The sequence below is a fragment of the Callospermophilus lateralis genome, chromosome 10 (assembly GCF_048772815.1).
Source record: "Callospermophilus lateralis isolate mCalLat2 chromosome 10, mCalLat2.hap1, whole genome shotgun sequence".
NCBI classification, from domain to species: Eukaryota; Metazoa; Chordata; class Mammalia; order Rodentia; family Sciuridae; genus Callospermophilus; species Callospermophilus lateralis.
This window is the reverse complement of record NC_135314.1, coordinates 121584655-121595176: the sequence shown is the minus strand read 5'-3', so window position 1 is coordinate 121595176 and position 10522 is coordinate 121584655. Positions and strand designations below refer to the sequence as shown.

Sequence of the window (10522 nt, the reverse complement as noted above, 5' to 3'; positions counted from 1 at the left end):
CTTTGCGGCCGCGCTTCAGGCCGAGCTCTCGGGTCCCGGCCGAGTGAGTGCGGGGCGCGGATGGCACGGACCTGCGCGCGGGCGGTGACAGACAGGTCTGGATGTCAGGTTAGGCTAGCTGGGAGGGCGGGCCGCAGTCCGGGCTTCTGGGGAGCCACGCCCATCGCTGGGCTCCGCCCTGGAATAATGGGCTTTCCCTCTGCTGGCGCCGACGCCAAGGGCTCAGTTGCTAGCCGGGTTTGTGGAATCACCTGCTAGGGCTCAGCAGAAGCGCTGCCTCCAGACTTTGACGGCTCAGGGCGTGGCTAGCGGGACAGGCGCTGTGTAGTGCAATAGCAGGGAAGGGTTTTAGGAAGGTTCGGAAAGGGAACACCGCTGGGACCAGTGGTCCTTATTGCTCATATTTCTGATTAAAAACAAACCAACCGACTAAAATCCAAAATGCAACCTATAAACGACTTGCTTACTTTAGAAGTAGCCTATGTCTAATGTCTCTTCTAAATTTTCCAGAAGACTATGAAAGAGAGCTTTATCTCAGCACTCATCACTGCTTTTGCAGCCTATTTACATATGGTTCTAGAAATCTCTTTCATTTATGAGAGAAATTAGAAATACCAAAATTTTCTTTGATAATAGAGCTTTTTAGGAAATAAAGAGAATAGTATTTTGTTGGAAGTCAGGCACAGAAGAAAAAAAATAAGATTTTTTTTGTATTCAAATCTGATATTTGACCTTTATTAAGTGTAAAAATTAGTTTATCCTCACAAATAGTTAAGAGAAGAAAAGAAAGTTTTACAAAATTAAATGCCTGATTTGTGTTGGACACGGGAATCAAATACACATGTTTATTTGGGTGCAGCTGCGCAAGCTTGTAATACCAGCGGATCATTGAGAGGCTGAGGCAGGAGGATCACCAAATTCAAAGCCAGCTGCAGCAACTTAGCAAGGCCCTAAGGCAATTTAGAAAGACCCTGTCTCTAAATAAAATATTAAAAAGAACTGGGGATGTGGCTCAGTGGTGAAGTGCTCCTGGGTTCGATCTCATATCAAACAAACACCTCGTCCCCCAAAAAACAGGTGTTTAATTTTATAAGACACAATTTTTTATTTTTTAACCTTTATGATTAGGGCAATTAGATATGAAATTTCTGGGTATTGAGTGGCATCTAAACAATAATAGATAATGCAAACTTTCTACCTGGCTGCCCAAAGCACCTTTGTGTAAGGGAACACTGCTGGGAGGTTGTGTTCTTTCTGTACCTCATTCTTGCCTGCGCTTAATGAGGTTGGAAAGCATTTATCAGTCTGTTGGTATGAAATGGTATACCATGTGTTTTCTATTTCCCTGATTACTCATGACATTGATCATGTTTTCACATATGTATCGGCCATCCATGTAACATCTTCTGTGGAATATCTATGTCGTTTGCCCATATTTTTTTGTTACTGATTTTTGGAACTTGTTTCTTACTTACATATATTGAAATGATCTTTACCCATTTTGTGATTTGTTTTTATTCACCTTATTTATATTAAACAAATGCTTAATTTTAAAATGGTTTCAACTCCATGAGTTTTATTCTTTATGATTATGATATTTGTGTATTGTTTCAGAAATACTCCCTATTCCAAGATCATTATATATCTCTTCCAATATTTACATCTTCACCTTTCAAAATTTAAAATCTTTATCCAGATGTAGCAGGCTCTTTTGTAATCATGAGATAGTGATCCAGTTTTTCCCCATATGCAAAACCAATTGTCCTGATATTTTTAATTGAAAAATTCATCTTTCCCCACTGAACTGCACAATTTCCTATTTTTAAATATATATATATATATATATATATATATATATATATATATATTCATTTAAATGTGGATGTTTGATCTTTCTGTTGCATTGATTTTATTGTTTAGCCAGAGATAATTTCATACAGTTGACATTTTAAATTATTACATTTACTTTTTTTTTTTGTTACTGGGGATTGACCTCATAGACTCTTTACCACTGAGCTACAACCCTAGCTTTTTAAATTAAATTTTATTTTAAAAAAAAATTTGAGACAGGGTCCTTTAAGATCATGTAACAATTTTTATTCTTATTTATAGCTAACAATTATATACATTTATGAGGTAAAATATGGTGTTTTGATAGATGTACATGTTGTGGGAAAATTAAATCAAGATAATTAACATACTCATCACTTCATATACTTTTCATTTTTGTGGAGCCAATATTTAGAACCTATTTTAGCAGTTTTGAAGTATACAATACATAATTATTAACAATAGCCATCATGCTATACTGTATATCTCAAAACTTATTTTGGTGAAACTGAATCTTTGTATCCCTTGACCAATACCATTCACTGTCTCCCAACCACTAAGTACCCTTATACTCTCTGTTTTTATGATTTTGACTGGGAGTTCACATAATAAACTAATAAATGCTTTATTCGTATTTTATCTTTTGTTTTTTATTTAACTTTTTATTTGTTCTTTCTAGATATACATGACAAGTAGAGTGTATTTTGACATAGTATACATGCATGCAGTATAATTTTCCATTCTTATTTTATGCATATCTTAAAAAGATTCTTTCATTTAAGTGAAAAATTCCAGGCCAGAATTCCAGTTGTTTTGTATCAGTGCTTTGCAGCTGTTATTCCACTGTTTTTTGTCTTCCTTTTTTTTTTCCTGTTGAGAAATCAGCTTTCCAACTCTTTGCCTCTTCATTGTAGTTATCTTCTCTTTCTGCCATCAATCTATCCCCATTTTCTTTTTGTGGTGCTGATGATTGAACCTAGGGCCTCACCTACTCTTTCTATATGTCCTCTCCTTAGGATTTGTTGTTTTGTACGCTTACAATAATCTGTCTAAATGTGTCCTTATTTATGATCTTGAACATCTGTGTGCTTCTTTAAAGAGGATGCTAAAACTATGCCCAGAACTGGGTGTGTTCTTTCTTCAGCACTGCAAACCCCCACCTCTATTGCTGTAGGATCATGAAGACTAATCTCATGTGTTTTGTCCTTGTTCAGGGTGAGAGTCTCTTTTTATCTCATAAGATTTAAATCTTCAAATACCCTGTACATGACATCTTCTATCTCCTTCATTTCTCATCTTTTACACTTTTGATTTGGTATTCTGGAGCTCATAGTCAATAATTCAAAACTGCAAAATCTCCAGCTTCCGTGGCATCTCTTTATCTTTCTACAATTGACCTTGCTTGCTCTGAGTACCCTGCTTTCCTGTAAGTTTCCACACTGGAGAGTGTTTTCCACAGCCCTAGTATTTCTAGGGGTTCCTCTTGCTCCCAATTGCTGTGTTCTTCTTCAAATTTGTTTTTATTGCTCCTCATTGCCACTTCCCAACTAGTTCTTTGTCCTTTCTGAATTTAATATTATCAGATTATTAGAGGCCACTTTTTTTTTTTTGGTACTGGGGATTGAACCCAGAGGAACTCAACCACAGAGCCACACCACCAGTCCTTTTTTATAGTTTATTTAGAGACAGGGTCTCACTGAGTTGCTTAGGGCCTCACTAAGTTGCTGAGGATGGCTTTGAACTTGTGACCCTCCTGCCTCAACCTTCAGATGTTGGGATGATCTGCTGGGAATATGGGCGACACCACACCCTTCTTAGTGCAGCCCTCCACACTCTTTCCACCACTGAGGCTCTTGCCCCTCATTTCTTGAATGCTTTTTACTCTATTCCACATTGATTCTGTCACAATTCCTAATGATTTTAAAATATGCTTGGATGATTCTTCCAAAACACTGGCATGTCTCCATCTTTCATCATTCTCAAGCAATCCAAACTCCTGTATCTCACTTTCTAGTCAATATCTTCAGTTGGCTATGTAATGAGCAACTCATTTTATACATATCGAAGACTGAACTAATTTAAAAATCATTTTCTCCTCTCAAAGTCTTTCTGATCTCAGAAAACAATATTTCCATCTTTTTTGGTGTGTTCATGCATGTGTGTGTGTGTGTGTGTGTGTGTGTGTGTGTGTATGAGCTCAGGCTCCAAATCTTCAAGTTACCCTAACCCTACCTCACCTTTCACGTCAACAAATCTTGTTTTTTCCAATCTTCAAAATATATCTGAGAGCTGGGCGTGTTGGCACACACCTGCAACCCTGTAATCCAGTCAACTGTGATCCAATCAGCTCCAGAGGCTGAGGTGAGAGGACCAAAAGCCCAAAGCCAGCCTTAGCAAAAAGCAAGGAACTATGCAACTCAGTAAAACTCTGTCTCTAAATAAAATACAAAATGGGGCTGGGGATGTGGCTCAGTGGTTGAGTGCCCCTGAGTTCAAACCCTGGTAACCACCCCCGCCCCCAACCACCAGAAAATATGTCTGAGAAATACCACTTCATATCATTGTTTCTGTTAACTACTTTCATTTAGGGCAGAATCATTTTTGTGTGAATTATTGCACTCCACAAAGACTGTGATTTTAAACCAATTTGTTCTTGGCTGTATTCCCAGGGTTTGGAAAAATATCTGGTACACAGAAGGTACTCAATACATATTTGTTGAATGAATGAATGAATGAATGATTTTTCTATCAACACATCCAGAGAATCCTCATTCATACTGCTTTCCCATTCTCTGGGTGCTCATCCTCTTCATCCCGGACAGTGATGGTAGATGGCAACCTCTGTCTAAAGTCCAAGAGCTTCCCTTGCACGTTTTATATATTTTTTCATCCTTTCCCTTAGCTTTATGGATGATTTCAGTATATTTACATTTCCAGTTAGTTTTCTCTATTGTTAACCCATTCCTTGTATTTACCACTTCAATGCTTATGTATTTAATTCCTGTAAGTTTCCTTTGGTTCCCCTTTAAAGCTTCCATCTCTCTAAATCAAATTACAGTTATTGATTTTTTTTTTTTGGTTCTGGGGATAGAACTCAGGGCCTTGTGCATGGGAGGCAAACACTCTACCAACTGAGCTTCATCCCCAGCCCAATCAAATTACATTTATTTAAAAACATTTTATAACTGATAATCTATCACAACCATTTGAGGGACTGACTCCTTTGTCCTGTTTTAAGTCTAATTTTTCTCTTTTGTAGTGGTGTGTTTCCTTATGTATTCTTTGAGTTAAGAGCTTAGAATCACTAGAAGCCTGGGATTTTCTCTTCAGTGTTGTGTAAGCACTGAATTTTATTTTCTGTCTCCCATAAATAGGCCATTACAACCAAAGTTCTAGGTCACCATAGATTCTTAAGGAGACTTCTTGCTTCAACATCTACTGTCTTCTCTAGATTCATGATTGGTCACCAGTTTTGGCTTTGAAGGATTTCTCTTACATTTTTATAATATGTTCAATCCCATTAAAATATTAATTTTTCTGCATGGCTTTCTAGAGAATTGTTTTTAAGGATCTCTTGGAACTGTTTCATTAACATGTGACTGAAAATGGATGTGCTTAGTGTCTAGTTTAGATCAGGAGGCTCTTGTAATAGAAGACAGTTTTGTAGATAGGGCCACCGACCTACAGAATGAGCAGACAATTAGGTAGAGATTTATGACTGACTAACTGCTGAGCTATTGAGGGAGGAGGAGGGAGGGTTGAGTCATGGTGGGAACTGTGGACAAGACAATAGTAAATACAAAGAGATTTCATCTACTGGAGACACAGCATTGATGTATTAAATGTATTAAAGTTGATATCTACTATCCAAAGGAAGATACAGACTTCTAGGTATCAGAAATGGAGTAGGAAGTTCTATTTCTGAATGCAGAGCTGATATTTTAATGTATTTCTTGTAGTAAGACTAAAATATATAGTGGCATTTGGGATTTTGACTCCTTTTAGGTGTCTGAAAATCAGCCTACTGCCATGGTCAGAGGCTGAGGAGGCACTGACCACTATTTCAAGGGGCCTGCAGTGGATCAGGAGAGGCAGGTGGAAACTGAGAATAAGCAGCTGTGGGATTGCTTGGGGATAAGACCTGTAATTTTTCAGAGAGACAAGTTATAAGAGTTCCAAAGGTCTGATTCTGAGTTGTGGTCCTTGGTGAACTAGGAAGTGGAAACTGTGGATACTGAAGATGAATTCCCACTGTATTCCCATCAATGATGTCTACTAAGTTTATGAGGCAACCCAATGTGATTAAAAACAATGGGAGATTTTACTTGTAAGGAAATTGAATTAGCCAGGAATGGTGATACATGCCTACAATCCCAGTAATTCTGAGGCAGGAGGGTCCCAAGTTCAAAGCCAGCCTCAACAATTTAGCGAGGCCCTAAGCAACTTAGTGAGACCCTGTCTCTAAATAAAATATAAAAAAAGGCTGGGGATGTGGCTCAGTGGTCGAGTGCCCCTGAGTTCAATCTCTAGTACAAACACAACAACATTAACAAAAGCAAATTGAAGTAACTGAACTGTTAAGAGTTTAAAAATTTTCAAAACCTAAGTATTGCAGCAATATCCATGAGCATACCTAAATAGGACTTTCTGATACCCAGTGGGAGAAGTTTTAAAACAAGAAGTCGTAAAAATCGAGGAAAACAAATAAAATCATTGAAACAAAAGCTTTCCTATAGAAGCATAAACAAAAGATAGATTGGAGAATGCCATTATGTATGGGATTGGATTTTCAATCTGGGGATATGTGAGATACACGGAAATTACAGAGCCTACGATTTTGTTAAATTCTATCAAGTGATAGTTAAATTCTATCAAGCCAAAGGGCAAGAGAGCCTACCTCTAGACAACATTGTAGGAAGGCTGTAGACACAAAAGGCAAATAAACATTTTTAAAAATTCTAAAATGTGATCACCCTCTCCCCCTTTATTTTTCCGTAGCTTGTGCATATGAGAGAAAACATTTCATCTTTGACTTTCTGACTCTGGTTTATTTTACTTACATAATGTTCTGCAGTTCCATCCATTTGCCAGCAAATAACATAGTTTCATTCTTCTTTATGACTGTACACACACACATACAAAATGTGTATATACACACCATATTTTCTCTCTCCACTCCTCTGTTGATGGGCACCTGGGCTGGTTCCATAACTTGACTATTGTGACTTGCATTGCTATAAACACTGATGTGTCTATATCCCTATAGTATGCTGATATTAGTCTTTTGGATAAATATCAAGGGTAGTTGGGTCATATGATGGTTGTGTTCCTGTTGAGACTCAAATCTCCATACTGCTTTACACAGTGATTCTACAAATTTGTAGTCCCACTAACAATGTTTGAGTGTATTACTTCCTCTACATCCTTGCCAGTATTTATTATTTTTTTATTCTTGATGATTGCCATTCTAATTGGAGATGAAATCTCAATGTAGTTTTGATGTACATTTCCCTGATTTCTAGGGATGTTGAACATTTTGAACATTTTTTTTCATGTTTGTTAGTCGTTTGTATTTCTTCTTTTCAGAAGTGTGTTTAATTCTTTTGCCCACTTATTGATTGGTTATTTTGTGATTTTTTATGGGTGGATTAAGCTTTTTGAGTTCTTAATATATTCTAAGTATTAATTCCCTGTCAGAAGAGTAGTGGTAAAGATTTTCTCATTCTGTAAGCTCTTTATTCATGCTCTTAATTTTTTCCTTTGGGACAACAGTGGAATGGAAGAAGGGAATTGAGGGAGAAGGAGGAGGGATGGGAAAAGGGAGGAACAGTGGAATGAAACTGATCATATTATGCTATGTACATATGTGAATATGTCATAGTGCATTCTATCACTATATATTATCTATAAAGCAACTGATTAAAAAAGCTAAAAATAAATAGAAGGAAGACTAGTAGAGAGGAAGAGGAACAGGGGAGAGAGGAGGGAAGGAAAAGTGGAAGTACTGGGTATTAAAATGGAACCAATTATATTCTATGCATGTATGAGTGTCAAAAATGAACCCCACTATTATATATAACTATAATGCAATAATAAAAAACATTTAAAATCAAGGAACATAAAAAGTAAAATAAGACAATTAAAAAATATACTACAATGGGTAGAAAAGTCACATATAAAAGGAATAACAACTTGGTTGGCAGACTTTTTATCTTGCAAATACAAAAAAGGCAATAGGCAAATATTGTTCAAGCAGTTATATATCATTTTATATTTAAGAATGAATATGTAATAATGGCATTTTTTCTTTTTAAAATTTATTTTGCATTACAATCCTTAATACACCATTATACAATAATTTATCATATCTCTGATTATATATAAGGTATGTTGACACCAAATTCAAATATTCATACATGAGTAATAATGGTCTTTTCAGGCATACAATACTAAGAGAGTTTATCATGCAAAACCATGTTCAAACTTATAGAACCAAGATAGTTTACCACACATAGGACATGGTGGAAATAACTATTAAAGGATATTCTTCAGCCAGATGAAAATTGAGGCTAGACTGAATGAGTAGAATGCTAAGAATTAAAAGGTAGGAAAGAATCGATAATGTGGGGTTGGAGTTGTAGCTCAGCAGTAGAACCCTTGCCTAGTCCATGGAGGCACTGGGTTCAATCCTCAGCATCACATAAAAAAATAGATGAATAAATAAAATCAAGGTATTCTGTTCAGCTACAACTAAAAATTAAAAATAATAATTAGTAAGGTGCGGAGGTCAATCTGAATAGTTGCTCATGTTTTGAAATGAAATGACCCTTTGACTTCAGTTTTGTAATATTTTACTCTATAGAAATGAAGCAAACATGGTGATAAATTTACATTTCAAATGTTACAAGTTTAATTTACATTAGAAAAAAATCAGGGTACAATTTAAGTGGTAGAAAACACTGTGGAATAGCAGTAAAGGAAACATTTCCATCAGTCTATTGGTTTAAATCACCAGATGAACATATTTAAAAAATATATTCCAATGCATGCTGACAACATCTGATAAAATTCCACATAAATCTCATTTACATTAAGAAGTAAGATTGGAAGAGAATTTCTTCAACAGGTTAAGAGACTGCTGAGAACAAACACCATACAATCAGATGTAGCAACCATCATACTGTTTGGCAGTTCACTGGGGCAGCAGCTGGAAAAATCAAGAACTAGACATGCTATGGCTGAATGTCATCATAAATCCATGGGAAAACACAGAAGGAAACTCACAGCATAAGAAATCCAGTGATTTCTTGGTTTGGGGGAAAAAGAGGGGAGTGGTCATATGAGTTAAAAAGTGCATTTTGAGAGAAAATAACGTCTACAAAATGCAGGGAAATGATGTGTGTGTGTTTAGAGAATGATCCTGTGAAGAAGTCCCCAAAATCTGAAAACACAGTTTTTGGTTTCCCTGAAGATTTTCCATGTCCACGATGAAATGTGGAATCTGTCTTCTCTTCCTGATGACCTTATTTCCTTACAATCCGGTACAGAAAAACCAATTGTCAGCACAGAATTGCTGACTATTGAGGGGCTCTGGGGATCCAGCAGGCCCCCAGGAGAGTGTCCAGGAGTTGGGTCCGGTGGTGGGGTGGGGAGAAGTTCCTTTCTTCCTAGAAGAGACATCTGCAGGCTTTGCTCCTAGGGCGTGGAGAGCGCTGAGGAGGCGCCTGGGGACTTGAACTTGGAGAGGGAGGTAGAGGTTGCAGCGGTGAGGTGGGGAAGGGCCTCAGAAGGTGGAAATCCACGTCGTAGGCGGGATTAGAAGAGCGCCTCACTGGACTAGGGGTGGGGGCCCAAGCAGGGAGATATGGGATGGGCCCCTGCGGGCCGGCTGGAGGGTCCATCCATTGCTCCAGGAACTCTTCCTCCAGGGCGTCTTCCTTGACGGCCTCTATTTGTCTGATGATCTCTGGCATAAATTCGCAGAAGAATTTCTGCTCTATGACCACGTTCTCACCGAGGGGTCTCAGGAAGGCGCCCAGTTCCGGGTCTTCAGGACAGTCTCCCTGGCTTCCTGGGCGTTGACTGGTGGCTCTCACGAGGCCCTCAGGGATCAGAATGAGGTTGTGTCCTTGGAGATTCACTTGCAGGACCGAGGTTGGCGCGGGCTCTAGCACCAGGTCGACGTCGTCCAGGGGTACGTGTAAGGCGCAGCCCGTGGCCAGAACCACCACGGAAGTGAGCGCGTTGGAGTCTGCTGCTCCTGCGGAGTCTTGCAGTGTGGGTGCCGCCGGGGGCTCTGCGGGGTCTGCAGGGTCGTCTAGTCGGCGGCGTTTGGCAGGGCCAGGTCCTCCAGGCTGTGGTCCCCCGCAGGGCGCAGGGCAGGCGCTGGGGCTGCGTGGACGAATGCCCACCATGTCGACGTCGCTGTGGTGGATGCTCCCGTTTCGGGGCAAAGTGAGTGCGGAGCACAGGTGGCAGTTGCTGCGCGCAGTGACAGTCGGGTCAGGAGGATAGGTGAGGTGCGCTAAGCTTTCGGGTGGGCCGCAGTCCTGACTTCTGTGGATCTGCGCCCGCTGCTGTGCTTGGCGTCCCACTTTGGAACCTTGCTCCTATGCACTGACCCGGATGCGCCCTGGAGGGCCAATTACATTGCCTGCTCAACCCAAGTGCCAGTGTCACGCTAAGCCCCGCC

At 39.2% G+C, this 10522-nt stretch overlaps 1 protein-coding gene across 1 annotated transcript; it reads right to left on the bottom strand.

The window, feature by feature from the left end:
* Window positions 1-9497: 9497 nt before the first annotated feature.
* On the bottom strand, window positions 9498-10244 carry LOC143407937 (proline-rich protein 23C-like). The gene has a single exon (XM_076867072.2). It carries the CDS (start codon window positions 10242-10244, stop codon window positions 9498-9500), a length of 747 nt encoding a protein of 248 aa, XP_076723187.2.
* Window positions 10245-10522: the final 278 nt, after the last annotated feature.

What these genes read in the sequence shown, in the direction of transcription:
- LOC143407937 (XM_076867072.2), bottom strand. Translation starts at nt 10,244, where the DNA reads ATGGTGGGCATTCGTCCACGCAGCCCCAGCGCCTGCCCTGCGCCCTGC.